Source organism: Periplaneta americana, chromosome 1, assembly GCF_040183065.1.
Source record: "Periplaneta americana isolate PAMFEO1 chromosome 1, P.americana_PAMFEO1_priV1, whole genome shotgun sequence".
Classification (NCBI taxonomy): domain Eukaryota; kingdom Metazoa; phylum Arthropoda; class Insecta; order Blattodea; family Blattidae; genus Periplaneta; species Periplaneta americana.
This window is the reverse complement of record NC_091117.1, coordinates 135,577,380-135,599,011: the sequence shown is the minus strand read 5'-3', so window position 1 is coordinate 135,599,011 and position 21,632 is coordinate 135,577,380. Positions and strand designations below refer to the sequence as shown.

Here is a 21,632-nt window from a genome sequence, read left to right as displayed (position 1 = left end):
CTATCGTAGGAATTCACAAGAAAAAAAATAATAATCGTCTCTTAAAAGTCTGCAGTCTTCGATCGAGTCGAATACAAAGGCGGACAAAACCTTCGACCGCTGAGGACGACTTTACTGTATATTATGCATTATATATTAAATGCAGTAGTCAGACTGTGGTGAATTATATTAATTGTAGTATTCGGTTATATAAGAGCATCCTGTTTACAGTGCCTCCTACAACAAACGCACTATATATGTACAATTATCCAGTGCATTTTCACGGTTAAGGTAAACCGGTAATTGTAAAGTTACTATTAAGACGTGTGCATCTATTTCCATTCAGGGCCGCTGGTGAGGACATCGTTTTGCCTGTCCAATCTGCCAGGATAAGAACAATCAACAGCTTCTCGTTTCTACATGGCCGCCTAGAGGTTCGAGCGAAAATGCCCCGGGGAGACTGGATTTGGCCAGGTAATGAATGTTCATTTCAGAATTTCCTACACTGAATAATAGGAATTACCTATAATAACTAATTAACAATGTGTGAAATCATAGTAGATTTACTCCTATTTTCTCACTGTGATAGCAAGGGAATATTATGTACCATATTAAACACATAACGAAGTGTTCAACTCACTATAATCGTTGAATATTATTATGTTTGAAATACTCATTGTGAAGAAACGATTATATTAGTAGCAAGACTTTCAATATGTTACATGAAAAATCTTGGTAATAATAACGAAAACAAAAATAATGTCTCGCTAACATCGGTTATAGTAACAACAAAATAAAAATACTACTAAAAGTAACAGACAATAGCAATAACAAAAGAAAAAATAATACTGTAGTTTGTCATAACAAATTCCAGGCGGTCGGAGATAACCAACTGTTTTTCTATTGTTTAAGAGCAGCAGAGCGCAGTGCAATTTTTTGCAGAATAGAAATAGGAAAAGTTTCTGGACTTGCTTCATATGCTTCGATTCATCTGAAACACTAACAGCAGTTCAGAAATAGTAGTTCGATAAATGAACTGTCAGCTGGAATTGCCATACTAGTCACCTGGAAAACGTTACAAGATATTCCATGATATCTCGTAACATGCTGTTTGAAGTTAACGAAGGTTATATATCAGCTCGAGACTATTTCTGAAACTGTTTAACATATTACGTTCTGAATATAAAACGTTTTTATGCGATGATGCAATTTTAATATAAAATGTCGATCTTAAGGTTCATAAATAAAATTGTAAGAGGATTTTCGATCCGAAGGAATTAAAACTTGGAGGGAAATTAAATAAATGAACAACAAAAATCTTAGCTAGCCGGCCGGATGGGAAAACGGCATGGTAACATTACGATCAGTTGCATTCTGTCAGTCATTTCCAACTGGACAACCTGTGACGTCAGAGCGCGTTTCCCCTCTCGGAACAAAGCTTGTAGAACACGTAAGTATGTTGTGTCTCCGCTATTTAAACATCTCCATCCCTTCCACTGCCACTCCCTCTACTTTGCACTTTTACATATGCTTTCCCTCTGAAGTAGCGCGAGAACAGAGCACACAGCCAGCAGTTGGAAATGCCGTTCGAGCAGGATGAGGAGTCGAATAGCTCAGCAATACTTGCTTCTTTGTAAAGCATATATTTCAAATACGACTCCGCTCTTTGTTGTCGAAGTAAGATTATTCTAAGATATTCTGCAGTTAGGCCACCCTCAAAACGTTCAGTTTAACTGTTACTTAAAAAGTGTGAAGGTTTTAGACAAAAAACATACACGGAAACAGTATTTAAAAAATGTAAAGTAAAATTTTGCGAAAATCTAGAGGGATCGTCGAGGAAATCATATCCGAAATTAGCACAACAAATTATGTTCAGTGCATAACACTGTGAAATTGCTGAAACTTAATCTTATCGAATTAAGTAACTGCAGACGTTACAGCAAAGAGATCCAATTTCAAGGATGTATTTTTATAAGTGATTTCTTGAATCTGTAAATGAAATCAATAGAGCCACAATTTCTTTTTCGAAGAGTCGTGGTTTCACTTTAACGGTCGTGTAAGCAGAAATAATAATAATAATAATAATAATAATAATAATAATAATAATAATAATAATAATAATAATAATAATAATAATGATAATAATAATAATAATAGACTAATAATAAATAATCGTTACTGTGTTCAGAGAAACCAGCCAGCCTTTATAATAATGCTGCTATATGACTCGACAGTTGACCTTTTGTTTTTTTTGCACTTTTAGTACAAGTAGAATAAATGGTCCAGTATTTTCATGGAGGCAATAAATTCACACGGTACGTTGTTCCTTTGTATGTAATGTATGTGAAAACATTTCCATTCATACAGTAACATTTTCTAAAAACAAGATTCAAAATTCATAGAATTGTCTTAGTCTATTATACACACAACAGACTCAAAAAGATTGCGTATAACACATTGCTATTTTTATAGCTACCAATAAAAAAATTACTTCTGTATGCTTTAGCATAAAAGTAATTTTATTTCTAAAGCATGAAATTAACTCTATTTCTAATCGATTTCAATGAATTCTGTACATTTTGGAAATCTAGTATTGAACAGGAATTCTGGTCTATTGACGGAGTAGTTTAATTTTGTCCATTAATAACGTCTGCATTCCTACAATTTCACATTTACACATGTTGTCCATTCAATCTCGTATTAACACATAGGTATGTATATCCATAATTAGGTTTATACTCGTATGTAAAATATATTACTGAAGTATGCATTTAAATATCTACAACGATTTTCTAAAATAAATATGATATTACGATTAGAAATGAAATTAATTTTATACTGAAGTATACCGAAATACTTTTCTATACAAAAATAACCAATTATTGATAAATACATTTAACATAAATACATTTTTATATAAGTAATAGGTAGCTACAAAAATAACAATGTGTTATACGCAATCTTTTTGCGTCTGCTGTATGTATAATACTGTACATGGGTAGATTAAAATAATTTTATAAATTTAAAATCTTGTCCTTAGAATATGTGTTGCTGTAAGTGTAAGTGTTTTCACATACATTTCAGAAAAAAGTACAACAACAAAATTTATACAAGTGTCTAATGCTAAGTGACTATAATTTTGCTTAAAGGAAAATCGGCTCAAGTTACGGATGAGGTCGATGTCATAATAAATCTGAATTTTAAATAGAAAAAAAATGTTAATACGTAATAAACTACTAAAGTAGTTAAGAAATAGGTAATAGTAATAGGCATATAAACAAAAATATAAGTGTAAAGTAATTTTACATCGAAATGTACATTTGTGCATAACCAAACACTTACGCAGTATTACCTAGAAATAATATTCGCTATGGTATACGTTTATGTACATACATTTTATCTTAACACGCTCTCGGAGGTAGAGTGGAAGGGGCAGTGTACAGCTCAGCTGTCCACATGCAAGCGTGGAAAGATAAAATGTATGCACGTTATATACACATGTAGAATAGGTCTACGAGTATGTAGTATAGTAGATTTTACATATCACTGCGAGTTCTAATTGTAACATTTAAACGAAAAAGCTTCTTTCGCCTTTAGATAATCATATAAGAAAGCATTTATTGGTAATTACGTGGTTGCTATTTTGTTATTTTCATGTTATCCGAGGTGACTGAGCTCTTACTACAGATATTATATTTGAGAGTTGAAATCCTGCTGAGAGTAGTGAAGCTGTAACAAAGATGAAGACCCTTATCACGTTGTTACTGGTACTTCCCAATGTTGTTTATGAATTTGAACGAGCGTATCAGGACCTATAACGCTCATTGACTTGCAAATACTTCCTTGTAAATGATCTTTCAACTGGCAGACGAAGTAATTGAGTTAAAGTAATTTAATAGTAGGCTATCTTTCAATGTTTACTTTCACGTCTATAAATGTCTTATGTCATTGCATTAAGTCTAAAATTAGACAGTGTAGATCTAATACTTACGATTTTGTTCTGTGAGCAGCTATTTGGATGAAGCCACGATATAACGAGTATGGACCCTGGCCGTCTTCGGGAGAGATAGACATAATAGAAGTTCGATCCAACAAGAAACTGACGAACTCGGCCGGTGTCTCGCAGGGCATTGACAAGATGGGGGCCACTCTCCACTTCGGGCTTAACTCCTCGTACAACATTTGGAGACCGACCCATTGGGAACTGTAAGTTATATACAAAGTTTAACATTATTACCTTTATTAACTTGTCCATAAGGATGTTTTTGTGATTATTATTTTACATCTGTTTCGGTACTTATTTTATAATGATTTCGGAGAATACAGGGTTGTTTCCGATCTCTGATAACGAATTTGAATGACGTCATGTGAGTCAGGAATCACACCTACAGCTGAATTGCGGCATGAGGTGACAGACCAGTAGTGAGTGATTTCATAATCAGAGTGCACGGTGTATCACAGTAGCAATGCCCAAGAAAATCGAGCCTTTTTTGGAGGGGTACGTAACAACCCTTTCCGATGCCAAGTACAGTTACGCGAAAAACATAGGAGGCTGCAAAAAAACGTGGTTTCGTTATTTCCAAGAAAGATATCTTGTGTGTATCTAATAAGACTGGCAAAGCTCGGATGGGATTAATTCCAGAGTGGAAAAAGCAAGCAAATCCACCCCCCGTCACAAGTCGCCGCACCCCACGAGATGATACAAATTAATTCCATTCGAGCTTTACTAATTTTATTAAGTACACAGAAGATGCCTTTCTTGGAAATAACGAAACCTCGTTTATTGCAGGCTTCTTTTATTTTCACTTTACTCTACTCGGCAGTGAAAAGGGTTGTTAGGTACTCTTCCCAAAAAGGCTCGATTTTGTTGGGAATTTCTGCTGCGAGTCGCCGTGCTCTCTGACTATAAGATCACTCACTACTGGTCTGTCACCTCGCGCCACAGTTCAGCTGTCGTGTGATTCCTGACGCACATGATGTCATTCAAATTAGTTATCAAAGATCGGAAACAAGCATGTATTTCGTGAAAAAATTTGGTTTTAGATTTTGGGTTAATATTTCGCGAATATATCAGTTAGGATACGGCATATAAAATTAATATTTTGTACAACATATAGAAATCTAATTTTGATTGTTACAAATGTCCCGATATTTTCAATGTTATGAACATAAATAACTTTTTTTCGTGAAAAGTAGACTTACTTCCAATCATTGCTTGTCAATTTACACATATTTAGAGGAAATATTGAAAAGTGCCCTGACCAATCCACAAAACAGGGCAAGTTCAACATGATCTCAACCAGGAAATATTACATCAGATTACAGCACTTAACTATTCTGCTCTTGAATATAAAGGCTGAGAATAGTTTGAACATTTGAACACGACAAACGAACCGTCGCGTCGATCAGATATATTTATATGTTGAAAATCTTCTCTCACTATCAACGTTTGAAATGTCGTTTGAATCAAAGAGTTTTAATTATAACTACATAGTATACAAACTCTTCGGTGTCTGCTAAGATATCAAAGAAAAGTTGTTTACAGCTGACGCAAATCTTTAGAAGAGAATCACATTCAATATTTCATTTTATTTGAAAGGATTTTCAATTTGTTTTGGTTTCGTGAGTATTTCGTGGGAAACAAAAAACGTACAGATTTTCAAGTAGGCTACTTACAATTTCGTGACTATGACGTTATTTAGTAGAAATCATTACATTTCGAGATATTTCACGATAATTACTTTTCTAGACCACCTTCGTGAGATTTGTGTTAGTTTGCGAATACAATTAAGTCCCTTTTAAACATTTTGGGTATTTCGTTATTACAAAAAATCATATTTCTATTTTTATCCATGATCTCATTATCACAATGTCTTTTCTTTTCCGAAGTCACATTGTCTACTACCCACTCCACAATGCCAGAGATCTGTACCTGCTCTATTCTATTTACCGATAAATTTACAAAGCATTATTATAGATATTATAGACAGCTCCAAATTTCTTCCGGATTCCATTACAACCTTCAGTCGCAAAATGTTGCGGCCGACAATTGAGATTAAAAAATGGTTCACAAACCAATATCTAGGACCTACATCAAGTACAGTATAGTGCTGTTACTTCTTGGTGGGGGAATCTTCGTACTGAACACACGATACCTCCGCTCTGGTTTAATATTCATTCAACTCTGCAGAGGCATGTGGACGTGAGGCCAGCAGTCGGCTAGTCGACTTTGATCCTTCATGGAAGTCGTGTTATGGGATTTAAGTCACTTCTTACTCTAACTCCTGATCGGCTAAGTTTACATTAATTTTAAACCAATTGTCTAAACTTTTGTCTGGAAGGGTTAAAAATTTAGGACATAACTTACAATGAGTAATTTATTTATCTTTCACAAACAGTTCTAGATACACATTCTTTCATTTGACAACTAATCTTACTTAAGAAAATTAAAGTTCATTATTTTTTTTCAAGTTAGTAGGCCTATATTTCCTGGTCGTTATTTCCGGGTGAGTTTGTTCTTGCATATTATCTTAACAATTTCAAAATTGATTTTTCTCTGCATCATTATACTTTTTTATGTTACGTATAATAATAAAATAAATTTTCAAGTGGTTTATACTAAATCTCTATAATCTTATGCTTGCGCATTTATTATATCAAATTGTCTTTCTCTTAACTCTCTATTTATCTCAAATTAAGCGGCCGTAGTGTACGCAAGGTTTATTGCTCAAGCATTGAACATTGCGCAACATTCACGATCGCAGGTTCGAAACCCACATAGGATGTGGTTGTTTATCTATTGCCATTTGGATGTGCTGTATTGTATTAGATCTAAGTGAAAACACGGTATTGCGCTAATATCATGTGAAGGGAGTCCCATTGTGTGTCCATCTTGTATAGATCTAACCGCATAAAATGTTCTCAAAGTAAATTCCGTTAGGAATATGAAAAATCCTCAGTATGTAGGTAGTTAGACTTATTGATGATGCTGATTACTAGTTCACATATTACGCTACTCCGATATTAACAAATTACAAAACTTAATCTGACACCACAGGTACGCAATTTGCCACGAAATTATTTCTGTTCAGTTGTCAGAGCTGTCTTAGGACAACGAAATTAATAGATTAGGCTACTTTTCTCACACACGTTTGTATGTGACATGATTATCTTATTTTTATCCCTGAACATGGAAGCAGTACAAAGTTTAGATAAGTTGAAAACTTTCTAAGTTACCATACTGTGCCACACATAAAAACTATACCACATGGCAAAATAGATTATTTTCCAATTTGTCGTTTCCATTTTGGGTATTCTTCTTAGAACAGGTAAAGGAGAATTACTTTGTGAAGACTCTATTAAAATTACATTTGACATATATTTCAGGAGCATCGAAGAAACAGGTCGTGACTTTTCGGATGATTTTCACATCTTCGGCCTGGAATGGACTGCTGATTATATAAACTTCACTGTAGATGGAAAGACTATTGGTTCGAGAGGTGTTCCTCCTGGAGGATTTTGGCATTTGGGAGGTTTCGATAAAATTCCTGGAGCAACAAACATTTGGGCAGATGGAGAACCTATGGCACCCTTTGACAAAGAGGTAATTAAAATATCAACCTATTTAGACAATACAACGTTTCCAATATTCACTTTATGTAAGGTTTTAATTTCGAGGATTTCTTTTTAACTGAACTGAACTGAATAGCCTAGAAGATCGGATTCCTATCTTCATACTAATCTTCATTCATGCGACCATTTTGAGCCACGAGTCATTCACAAGTGTCAGTACTCCGCATTCTTGTGGCTTTCGCTTAAGACGCCACTTGAGTAACAGTGGAAGATGCTGTGTATAATTCATACAATTAGAAGATGACTTCGAAACATAGAACCTCAAACGATACAAAAATTAAATTTTATTGACAGTGTATTTGTATGTCGGAAAAAAATGATCTTTTAAAGAATAAATATGAAAATAAATTTCACGCAACAGAGTCTTCAATTTTTAGCTCTTCAATGAGTGTGACAGAAGAAACAGGATGGCTATTAGCAGCCTCTACCAAAATATAGGACGCTATATTTAGGGACATAACTAATTTACAAGAAAATTCTCATGAATATAGAAATCGTCGGTGCGGTTACATACACTGTGATTCACGAGGATTTACCGTCACTTACGGAGAATATTTCCGAAGGCATTGAGCAAAAAATTCATATAAACCATTTGTCCTAATCTCAATATTTCCAGAGTTACACTAATTTGAAATTGTTTGTAAATTACCTTTTATCTTTAGTTTTAAGGGTAAAAAAATACAAATAGAGAATGAACTATTCAGAAGTGTTATTTCTTTAATTGGATAGTATTCTGAAGCTAAAAATATGTTGTTAATTGCTTTGTAGAGATTTTGTTTTTCAATATTTAACTAAAAATTACATCATTCTTACGCACTTATCATAAAAATTGTTATAAATCATACGAGTTTAGAAACTTGATATTATGCATCCTAATGTACATCTTAAAGAATTTACAAGAGTGGCGTGATTTGTAACAACTGTTGTGATAAACGCGTAAGAAAATTTAGGTTTGTAGTTAAAAAACGAGAAAAAATTTTGTACATAGCAAACTATGGAATTCACAACACATTTTTAGCTTCAGAATACTAGCTAATTAAATAAATTATACTCCTGAATAGTTCATTCTTTTTCTGTAATATTCGTTTACCCTTAAAACTAAAAAATAATGGTATTTTACAAACAAATTAAAATTAGTGTAATTCTGAAAATATTGAGATTTGGACAAATGTTTGTAGGATATTTTTTGCTCAGAATGTCTTCGGCAATAAGCTCCGTAAGGGACGGTATATCCTCATGAATCACCCTTTATAACCAATGGAGAAGGAGGTTAAATGAAACAGTAGGCCTATTGACCGACTTTGAAGAACTGGATCGTTGATGGATCCATGCTAATATTGGCCCATTGTGTGCCCTATACACGACAATTATTCCACTCTGATAGGTGGTCTGGGGCACATTCGTGAATCTGACGCTGACGAGAGACCATCCTGCCTCAGTCCTGATAAACCTCAGGCACAGAGTCTTAAGCTCCTAAATTCTATATCAGGACCGGAGAACAGTGCTACTGCACGGAGATGGAGAGAGTTTGTGAAATGAAAGAGGGAAACAAGAGTACCATGAGAAGACACTCTACAACTTCTGCTTTGTCCTCCACAATTTTCATCACGACTACATCGGGGATCGAACTCTAGCCACCTGGATGGAAGACCAGAGCGCTAGCGCTGAGCCACAGACGCTGTCTGAAAGAGTATTACGGGAATATCCAGAAGGAATAAAAATTGCATTTTGACAGGCATAGGGACCGATGAACTGAACTATTAATAATGAAAACGCAGTGCACCAAGCGGTTATCTAGAGCAGGGGATACGAAACACGTTTCTAGAATTGCGAGATATCATTCTGGGAATCTTTAAAATATAAGTAATTACATTTACTTAGAGGAAGAAAATTAACACGTGTAACGGAACATAAAAAATAGCAATTTATTTTACTTATGTTTTAAAAACCGTATATTTCTATATAGATTTCCCATAAGACTAAGATTTTAAGGGGACTTAAAAGGTACTCTCTCTTAAAATAAAAATAACAATAATTATGGAAATGAGCAAGAGCAAATTATTATCATCATCTTCCTCTTCTTCAATGCTAGTTTCGTCCTCATTTTCCTGAAAAGGCCACGTATCATATTACACAGAAGAAACCAACACTACACAACCACAAGTAATAGGACTCCTTGACCATGTATTCAGCATGTTAAAGGTCACAGTTTAAAACAATAAATAACAAACAAAAGACAATGGACACACTCAGTTCTCACGGATAAGAGATGCAAGTCTAATGAAAGGAATGGCATAAGTTATGAATAGTTAGTGAGGTTTAAAAAATGCGCGTCAGCTACTATGGCTATTTGCCCCCTTAGGCGCAATTCACACAGAGAAGACGTAGACAGGACGTGGCTCGGACGTCGGGCGGAGAACGACGCGGACATGACGTGAGAAAAGCATATTGAAAAGTCAAAAACCCTTGCGACACTTGGGCGTCGCACAGCTTTTGTAAGGTCTTCTTCAGATCATGAGGATGCCCTGGCTCTCGTACAACTTGCTAGTATTAAAAAAACAGATAAGATTTTGTGTGAACCATTAGTGATTGAAAAAAGGAAGGATGTATGGCATATCTTATTTAATTATTTATTTATTTATTTACTTATTTATTTATTCATGTACATATATTCATTCATTTACTTATTTATTCTGATAGACTTAAGGCCATGAGGTCTTCTCTTCCACACTAACAGAAATGAAATGTAAATTGAAATAATAAAACGTAGTAATATTTAAATATAAAATCGTTATCATGCACATTAAGGAGCTAACATACTGTATAATGAAATATTGACTAAACATGATACATAATTAAATAATTACAATTTATTTCCCATTTTCACTTTATAATAGGCCTAAATGATAATTTACACAAACACAGACTAACCTATTAAATTCGGGTAACACTCGCAAATCAATTCCGTGTAAAAGTGTGTAATTTTAATTTTTAATTTAAATTGATTAACTGTTCGGCAATCTCTAACATGACGAGGTATGGAGTTCCATAGGCGACAAACTGACACTGTGAAAGAAGATGAATAGGAACAGGTACGGTGACGAGGAATAGATAATAAAGTCTGTTGTTGATTCCGCAAACTTTTAGGATATTCAAAGCGAGTTCTCAGATATTTTGGAGTAGAAGATGTGATGAAAGAATTGAACATATATCCCGACCGTATCCAGAATTTTTATGTAATGTCCCACCAATGTTTCTATACCATATTACACCATCTCTTCACGAAAGTGAATATTAAATTCAAAATCGTCGCGAATTTTATTTTACAGTCAGACGCCATGTGTCGCTTTGAAGGGTCACTCGTGACTCGAAAGAAGTGAAGCGCTGGCTTCGAAGTGGCGAGCCCCCATCCTGTCTTCTCTGTGTGCATTAATACATTTGTTTACATGGGAGAGACTCGAAAAGCCATGTCTCCGCCCGATGTCCGAGCCACGTCTTCTCTGCGTGAATTGCGCCTTAGTTATGAATAAGTCAATTCTCCAGTAGTAGTAGTAATGATAGCAACAATAACAATAACAATAATAATAATAATAATAATAATAATAATAATAATAATGTAAAAATACTCGTAATACAAGAAACTAAACGTCCTTGTCAGGAATAGTAACTTGGCTCACTGCATTGGTAGCCAGATACACTACAACTTGATTCACATTGGACGACGGATAAAAGAGTTGAGATGTTGAGTTTTGCAACCATTGATAAGATTCATATTTTAAGCCAATGTCTATGGTATGTAATTCAATAGAATAAACTTTTTCTCACAAATCGTTTATTTATATTGGAAGAGATTTATTTTCAGTCCACGAAATTGGGTGTTTGTCCTTTGTTATGTGTTGTCCTGCGTTTTATTAGCATTGGACCTGTCTCATGCTGACCACACGGTCAGGGAAACTCACAATGTATGGCTGTTTAGTGTTGGTCCAAAGTTCTACTTTTCCGTGTACGACATTGGATTGTAAGTCGATATCAAAGGAGAAGGTAAAAACGATAAAGAAAGAAGGAAATAAATAAATAAACAAGTAAATAAATAAATAAATACTGTATATAGATAGACAGACAAACATGCGGGCAGACAGACGGATGAACGGATGTATAGAGAGATAGAGGATAGATGGATAATGGATGGATGGACGGATACACAGATAGATAGACAAGTAAGTAAATAAATAAATAAATAAATAAATAAATAAATAAATAAATAATAAAAGAAACAACCTCGAGTCTACGTCTTTTACATTGATAAAATATGAATAGATAATTTTCTTCTTTTAATTGCACAAATATACCTAATTAGGTCAAATTACAACTTGAATATAAAATTAAACGGCTTTCTCAGGCAGTGCAGCGTTTATTTTTTAAATACAAAAACGACGGTCAATAGTGAACATTGGAAGAAAAACCACCCTAATTCTTGTAAGAAGAATAAAACTGCTAATCACTGATAAGTTGATAACTAATCAGACAGGTAATTTATAATATTAACACAGTAAAGAAGTTACAACGTTATCAGTGATTATCAAGTGTTAAAAGAGTATATCGAACAATGAAGAATGAAACTGCTAATATTAATAGTAATATATTCATGTTCTTAATTATTTAAACAGGATATTTTTCTTGAATTTTATTAATGATCAGCCAGTCAACTACTGTAACTTGAGATCTCTTCAGTCATTCATACCGATCGTGGGCTGCTTGTTGCAAACTTGACAAGCAAGTTCCACTTGGCGGTATCTCACCTTGACTCTTGTTACTTTCATGCCAACATAACATCACATCACTGACTTTGAAAACAGTTTACATCCCCCCTGACGCCGAGACAACAGGAAATTACGTAAAAAGCTTCGTTCAAGTTTCCCATCGCGTGTGTTGCGGTAAACACCACCTATAATCTTAAACACGTGCTCACTTGAAGGTTAAATTAAGGGAGGTCATGATAATTATTGCACAAGCATTGTTTAGAATGTGATTTATGAACCGCGGTAAATGTTAGAGAGAGAGTGACCTTGACGAAGTTTAAGGTCAGATTAGGGCTCTCTCCATCCTTGACCATGAGATGGTTTAATGACTTATCCGTCTGTGGTCATTTCACGGATGTATGGAAAGCAGATTTCTCATGAAAGAAGATAAGAAGATATACATACCGGTATTCAAACTGTTGTTAATTTCTCTACCAAAATAAGGTTGTTTTGTTTTCAACATTTATTGCACATTATAATAGAATCATGGGTTACAAAAAGCTGTACGGTATGCACGAGTAAATTGAAGAATATAATGACAAGGTATAATTTCACACCTATGTACAGTATATTGAAGTAGACACTACTTCTGACCTAGACACCTGGCACTCGATGGTACAGTACATTTCAGGCCTGGAGACGACAGGATACTATTTTTCGAGTGCGGGCGACGCCAGGGCACTTTTAATGATTTTCATATCATCGTCAAATTTTGTATTCTAAAAGATCATATTTTATTCACATTTAAACATTTTCATAATGAGGTCTATTCTGCAGACCTAACAACCTCTATATCTAATTCCAATCCATGTATTTTCGTCTCATAATCCCCAAGTATTCCTGCGAAAATGGTGATAAATACGACGGCAACAATGACAACAAAGACAACTACTACCGAAATCCCAGAGCCAGGACACTTTTACGTTTATAAATATACCACTGTTGACACTGTACTGTTGTTCCCGCTACAAATGTTGATCTGCTGCTGCTGATGCTGATACGCATAATCTGAATATCTAACAAATATTTGAAGATATGATACTCCTCAAAATAAATAGGGTTGGGTGCAAATCAGTATTAGATTGATACTGTGATTGAGGAGAAAATAATTGTTACAGTATTCAAGTTGTGCCTACTGTAATATGACACGTGTTAATAATTTAGGGATGATGTAAGAAATGGGAAGAATTCTCAAGACGTAAAGTAGGCGGGAAATTCAATTGAATTTTTGTAACATAATGGGAATCGTTATGCTCAACTACGTTGTTCTCTGTAAATAAGTGCTTAACGTGTTTCCCATTCGATCCAAGGTTAGTGGGTTCAATCTCGGCTGAGAACAATGGACTTTTAAGGGTAATAAAAACTTTAGCATGACGTTCTTCGAAATAATAATAATAATAATAATAATAATAATAATAATAATAATAATAATAATAATAATAATACTTTATTCCCAGAACAAAGATACAATTTTTATATAAAAACACGGTAGCAAGTCTAGCACCTCCAGAAAGAGTAAAATGTAAGTAAAACTTTATTTATATATATCTACGGCAAATAAAAGAGAACACTGTCCCAGAATGTAAAAGTTACGGGCAAAATGTACTGGTCACAATTTAACTATGTCGAAATTTGAAAGTAGTGCAATGGGAAAGGACGAATTGTCTAAATATTCTTGGATTTTTCTTATTCCCCACGCACAATCCATTACTTTATAAACTACGAACAGCTACAGATATGAAAACTGTATCATAAATGCAGCGAAGGAAGGAACATTGAATCGACTGGGATTTGTGTGTTTGGTAGTCAGGTTCGTTCTATTGCACTGACAATACTTTCATAGAGAAAAATACTATAACTTAAGTGATAGTTTGAAGACACAAACACATCAGTGGTACAAGTATCATGAACAAATAATAGTCGAGTAAAGATACCTGAGTCCATCTTCGTGGCTGAGGGGTTAGCGAGTCTAACTCCGAATCCAGCGGTCCCGGATTCGAGTTGCCTGGATGAATATCAGGTAACTTTATCAGGTGATTGGAACCCCACTCATCTTCGCCAATTCCTTTTCTCCCCCATCATCCTTTCCTCATTATCCCGTTTCTGGTTTTCCAGATCACTTTACCGGCGGCCTCCCGAATCTGCTGACTCTCTCGACCGGTCTCCGTGGAATGTAGTTCAGCGACGTTGGATGGCTACCTACTCGGGGGAGGAGTTTCGCCTCGGACAGACAGGGGGGCCTTGGGGGAATTTGCCAAAGCAGGAATGGTGTATGGATTCTGTCGGCTGTAGGAACCGGTCGTTAAGGGAGTCATGTGGTTGGAGCGGTGCGCGTAGAGGATCTGTGGCATGCAGCTCATTCCATATCGAGGGTTAGAGCAATAAATCTCAATAGGTCGCAGTGCTGGACCGTACGTGGCCCCCTCAGTTCCATTCCATTACATTCCAAAGATACCTGAACCGTTTATACATTTTAAATTTCAAGGAAAAATGAATCGAGACTGACTACTATACACTCTACATGAAATTATGGTCTATTCTTTTGTAATCTAAACAGATTCTAAAAGTTAAACTAAAATCTGATGGTGTTTATAATGACTAAGTAAGAAAATGATGTAAATGATACTATGAAGAAAACTACACTACAATGGTATTATCATGTAACTTTTATGGAAACGAGACTTCGATGATGGCAGCTAAATATAAAATTCAAATTGCAGGAAACCAAGATGAGACTTTTCAATAGTATATATTTATTGGATGTTAAAATAATCGAAGGGCTATAAAGTGAAGATATTCGTGAAAGTGAAAATATTAAGTTCAAATGCTAAAATAACAAGTCCACACCTGTGGTGTAACGGTTAGCGCTTCTAGCCGTAAAACCAGGTGGCCCCGGTTCGATTCCCGGTCGGGTTGTGGTTTTTTCCGGAGTTTTCCCTCAACCCAATATGAGCAAATGCTGGGTAACTTTCAGTGTTGGATCCCGCACTCATTTCACCGGCATTATCACCTTCATCTCATTCAGATGCTAAATAACCTCAGATGTTGATAAAGCGTCGTAAAATAACCTACTAAAAATAACAATACTTAGATCATGTACAAAGAATGAGTGAAAAATGATGCCAAATCAAAATGTTATTTCCAGACTCAGAAAAAGGAAGCGTGGATGTATATAAAGAAGAGATAAATAAGAACCATTGGAAATGTTACTGGCTTCAGAATCCAAAACCTGTAGAAGATAATATTAATTGTTATAAAAGAGTTACTTTACATCAGGGACGGAAACAGCCACTCCCAGACAGCTTGGCTTCTCCCGCTACAGTTGCTATTGTACGTACTCATGATGACTGCTTTGTTTGCAATACGACTTTCCCATCCCTGGTTTACATGATTCACTTTTGGTCCACCGTTGTGGAACAACGGTTAGCATGTAAAACGGGTTCAAATCCTGGTTGCGACAAATTATCTGGTTGATGATTTTTCCAAGGCTTTCCCTAAACCTTTTAAGAGCAAATGCTGAGTAATTTTCGGCGCTGGACTCATCTCGCTGGCATTATCACTTTCATTTCACTAGGTGCTAGATAACCATCGCAGTTGATAAAGCGTCATAAAATAAACCAATTAAAATCACTTTTATCAGGTAACCTATAAAATATAATGGTCATTATTACTACAAATTATAATATTGCTGTTATGCAAAAATAACATCAATGGAAAAACGTTGATATTTTTTTCTTCAATTTTATTTATGTTTATGTGTCGTTATGAAATATTTAATATTAACGACATAGGGCCTATACAGTGTTTTGTATAATTATTTATTAATTCACACTGAAACTTCTGTGTTATTTGCATATTATTAATAAATAAATTCCTCATATTTTTAAAGTAGTATATTTAACGTTGTTTTATCAATTACATGGTTATGTGGATATCTAAGTCTGACTCTCCGCTTGAATTTGGTAAAAATCTTACCGGGTCTTTCCCGGGAGTAAAAGGCGGTCAGGTCGTGGTGCCGATCACATCACCTCATTCTAGTGCCGAGGTCATGGAAAGCATGGGGCTCTACCTCCATGCCCCTCCCCCAAGTGCCTTCATGGCATGTTACGGGGATACCTTTACCTTTTTATCTTTACCTTTACCTTAGAGAAAAATTAACCATGCAATCAGCCCTAGCGAGATATGAACCTACTTCTGAGCTCAGCTTCGGAGCACGAGTCCCGCTCGCTAACTCCTAAGCTACACCAGTGGCTTAAATTCTTGAAATAAAATGACTTTGTTTTGTTATATTCCTGAAACTATGTTCCATGAGCATTCGATTTTCTAAGTTGGAGATTCGGTAAAAATAAGTAGTAAGTGTAGGCCTAAGCATAATTTATGATTTACAAAAACGGATCGGCACAGTTTTTTTTTTTTTGGTTACTTCAGTTTTCTTGTTTAAAGTTACCTACCTTTATAACCTCCGCAATTAATTTAATAAAATATAGCCTATTTACAAAACTGCAATATTAGATCTGTTATATTCTACGAAAAGAGTAACCATCACCAATCCACTATCCTCCCGGTAATCGAACCCGCTAGAATCGTAGCACTACACTAACTACAGTCAAGGATAGAAATTATTATTATTATTATTATTATTATTAGTAAAAGTTACTGAAAGTGATGTATTTTAACCAAGTAATTTAAAAACAGTAACTTTATTTCTAAAATGAGAATCTAAATAGTGACAAGCGTCGTGACTAGAGCTCGGATTTCCATGACGTCATAGTTTTATCCTCGTGTCTTCTTACGAACTGAAGTTAAATTAAACACATTTCTAGCTTTTTCTTCATCATAATTCATGCAGAATTCCTGCATGGAAATATCATAGGCCTATGTACTTCGGTACAATATGATATGCGTATATAATCACTTAGTGATTTAAGACGGCGCTCATTCCGTCGAATCCCAGCCACTTAGTCACTCGTAATGAGTGCACCTCTGCACATCGTGCCACTGTCACACATCTGTGACACAGTATAAAGGTTGGCCACTAAAGGGAAAACTAAAAAGGTGCAGCTTAAACTGAGAGGATTCAATCCGGCATCGGAATTGGAATCCGGTGTGGCTTAGTGAATAGAGCGTCAGCACGTAGAGCTCAAAACCTGGGTTCGAATCTCTGTGCCGGAGTGAATTTTTCTCCGCTTCACCGATCCTTCATCCTAAATATGAAGTTAAATATAGATTTAAAACTGCTTGTTCATCGGATATGCCTATGTACTACATGGCACATAGAAAATAATAATCTTTCGTATTATACGTTCTTTCGCATTATCCGGGTACCTCTTCCGGTCATTAACCCGGATAATCGAGAATATAACCTGCTGCATAATGTTGATTAAAAATTATCACAAGAAAGACGATGCATTGCTGAAGGATAATAATAATAATAATAATAATAATAATAATAATAATAATAATAATAATAAAGAACTAACTTCCTGGACCAATGGCGAGGAAGTAGGAGAACTCAGGCAAAACCTATCAAAACCGTCTTTTTCAACCATACTTTGTAGGTGATCACTTCGAGATATGAACTCAGTTCGCCCACGAGGAAAGTCGACGCACTGTAATGGGTGAGCATCAAGTTAAGTATGTCCAGTGAAGGTCGAACTATTTCAGTGGGCGGGCTTTCGCATACATACAGAATTCTCCTGAGTCGTGGCATACAAGTCGATTCCCAGGAGTTCGTTCGTTCGTTCGTTTATTGACTGCGATCAATGTTGCGTTTGTTCAACTCAGAACAAAGGAAGGAACGTCTGTGGCCAAGCTTAAGTTTTAAGCTTTTCACCACTGACTAGGAAAGTTGGGGCAGTCAATCACTCGTTCCCAAGAAGCAAGGCGTCTGGACCTTGAAACTTGCCATTCACCTTTGTCAGGTGTTCGGCTCTAATATGTGATGTTTTGCCATAATACGTCATCATGGTTTCATATCTGCTTTGCTATTCATAATGCCGTGTCCTAAGTATTGGGTCTACCTACGCATTTTTGTGAATCATGGAGATGTTTTGGTTGTTAGAGAACATACAGAACATGGCTAGGTAGTACATAAAGTTTCTCTCATGACTAAGCATCTCGAAGTCAAAGACCAAATAATAGGACTGATTGGGTTCAAATCCCGATTCTGTTTACCTGAGTTGCTTAGGTCAGTGTTCTTCAAACGTATAAGAATAACTTTCACTATTATTATTATTATTATTATTATTATTATTATTATTATTATTATTATTATTATTAAACTACCGGCGTAACTCAGTTGACAGAGATGCTTGCCTGCTGATCCGGAGCTGCGCTCGGGAGTGTGTTCCATTCCCGCTGGGCTGATTACCAGGTTGCGTTATTCCCAAACTTTTCCCCACTCGTAAGGCGAATGTCAGATAATCTATGGCGAGTGACTCCTCGGCCTCACCTCGCCAAATACCAACTCCAATTCCACCAACTCTAAATAATAGAGTAGGTGATACAACATCATTAAATAACCGACTAAAAAAAAAGTGTTCCGCGCCGTGGCGTCGCGGTCTAAGACATCCCGCCTAGGACTCGCGTTACGGAATGCGCTCTGGTTCGAGTCCTCATGGGGGAAGAAATTTTCTCATGAAATTTCGGCCAGTGTATGGGACCGGTGCCCACCCAGCATCGTGATGCACTTGGGGAGCTACGATAGGTAGCGAAATCCGGTTGCGAATACCAGCTATAACGGCTGGGGGGATCATCGTGCTAACCACACGATACCTCCATTCTGGTTGTATGATCGTCCACCTCTGCTTCGGCATGTGGGCGTGAGGCCAGCAGCCGGCTGGTCGGTCTAGGCCCTTCACGGGCTGTAGCGCCACGGATTATTAAAAATAAAAAGTAATAAAAATAATTAAATTGCGTTCAATACGAATTTATGAAATATCTCTTGTAATACTGCTATCGACTTCAATACACAAATTCCAGGGCTTAATAAGAAACTAGTGGTTGATCAAGAAAAACAAGTCATTTGCCGCTCACGCGTTCCTCACTTGAATGAGAGGTATAATGCAATTGATTGCACATGGGAGGTGAAGGGTTTGCTTTTTGGTGCCCGCGGATGGGGATATAAATATACTACTGATATTTTAAAACAGTATGATGACATCCCAAGATTTTAAAAATATTTGTTTATATATCTTAAAGAAATCCATAGGCATTTTACATAATCATTTATATAATGTTTAATTTTTAAACTTTCTAAATTGCATATTGTACTATGATTGCTACCTATTGTATTTATTTTTCTCTCTATTCCATGTATGCATTTTTTTTAATTGTTTTTTGGACCTATATGGTCATCTCTTATGACAAGCGGATGTATTAATAATCTACAATCGATATTTTATTCACAACAAAAATTCTTAACAAGCAATACGCTTATTTCACATGACCTATAACATCATGTTTGTAGTTACGAATTGTATTATATACAAGACTGTTCGGAACTGAGTTACGATTTTTTGCGACAAAGTATAAGAACAAATTATTATCGTTTGGTGTAAAGACCTAAAAATGTAAATTTTTGTAGTTACGTCAGTTTCACACTAAGCCCTCGAATTGCAAAACAATTCTGTCACCTAATAAAATAAAAAAAAATCATCATCATTACCACCACTCCCATCATCAACATCACTACCGTCCTACCATCCTTTACCATCCTTATCATCACCCCCATTATTATTCATATCATAATCAAGACCCACGTTATTACTACTACAGTAGGACATGGATTATAATAATTATAATTATAGGCAATTGTGGTTTGCACGTAATTATGCATAGGTCCTGATAAAATTAAATTAAGTTGTATGTAAATTAATTCTACCTCTGAGGTTCTGACTGATATGTACATCTATTAACAGCAGCAGGCCTACACCTCATCTGACGATATGTGTCAGAAGAAGAACAATTGTTTATATACATCTTAAATCTGATTAGTAAAATATGTTACTAGTCAGCATGTATGCAATGGAAGGGGAAAGGAACTGGCCACCCTACTCCAATATCTTTTGGCTTAGTTATCTTATGAGTGATGCCTTGTTGGTGTTACTTAGATGGTTCAAACCTGTCTTCCTAATGCTGTCATTAAGGGGACAAGATGAGAAATCAGTAGGACGTATAATATGTTTAATGAATTCCACTCGGATAGAAACATAACACCATTAACAGTTTAGAAAATAACGAGAAAGTTCAATGAAACAAGATTTTCTCCTGTGTATTTTTCGTTAGATATAACAGGATTCTTTAACCAAATGTTGTTAGTAAATGGATCGAAAGAAGAGGGGGACATTGAGTGGCCGATTATATCATCTGATTTCAAATCTCTGCATTTCTTATGGGGTCACTCGAAGTCCATGATGTATCGGAATAAATAAAAAAGTGTTGAATATCCAAAAGAAGAAAATAAATATGAGCTGCAACAGATTAGTCCTGCAACTGATAAAGGCAAAGAATAGTTTTCGTGAGGAGCTGAGACATTGCTTGGCTGTGGATTAGTCATATTTCGAGAATCTCTCTTATAGGCAGAAAACTGCTTTTTCTTCATATTAGAATTTTATTAGTAATTGTCAGATAAACATTTCAAAATTATGCACAATAAACTCAAAACGTTTTCGGTTTAAAATTGACACATCCAACAAAACGTTCCTTTTCATATATAAAATTAATGCAGATTCGAAATATGTACAAATTAATGTAATTTAAAATAGGTTTTTATTACGCCTATATGTACGTGAATACTACCTGTATACTAATATGAGTAATTGCATTTCTTAAAGACTATATTTCAGTCAATTTTATTGGCATTCGCTGAACATCGAGTTTTCCGAAATTCAAAACTTCACTTCTAATTTTCGGTGCTTTAAGCTCATTCGTAGTGAGAATTGTAAGTTTTAAGAGTGCTGGTTCGAATTGGACTTGTAAAGGATGGAGTTCACTTAAGTCTCAAGTATGATATCCGATTACCATGACATATCGCTGCAAATGGACGATATTAACACAGCCGGCCCTCTGACTGGGGAAGCTATGCTTCGCAGAATAGTTAGTACATAGCTATATGTCATTTCATCCAACTTTTGTGTGTTTCACTATGTTACACGTACATCTTTTCGTTTATTCTTTCCTTCAAAAAATCCTCAATGTCGCTTCATTTGAACCGCGAACCTC

The 21,632-nt window shown here is 35.5% G+C and overlaps 1 protein-coding gene across 1 annotated transcript in view; it reads left to right on the top strand.

The window, feature by feature from the left end:
- Nucleotides 1–21,632, top strand: part of LOC138701167 (beta-1,3-glucan-binding protein-like) — a 109,459-nt gene that overhangs the window by 84,909 nt on the left and 2,918 nt on the right. Inside the window, exons 3-5 of the mRNA XM_069827793.1 lie at nucleotides 326–453; nucleotides 3,990–4,185; nucleotides 7,366–7,582. Of these exons, the coding sequence (XP_069683894.1) occupies nucleotides 326–453; nucleotides 3,990–4,185; nucleotides 7,366–7,582 (541 nt within the window). The remainder of the gene's footprint in view (nucleotides 1–325; nucleotides 454–3,989; nucleotides 4,186–7,365; nucleotides 7,583–21,632) is intronic.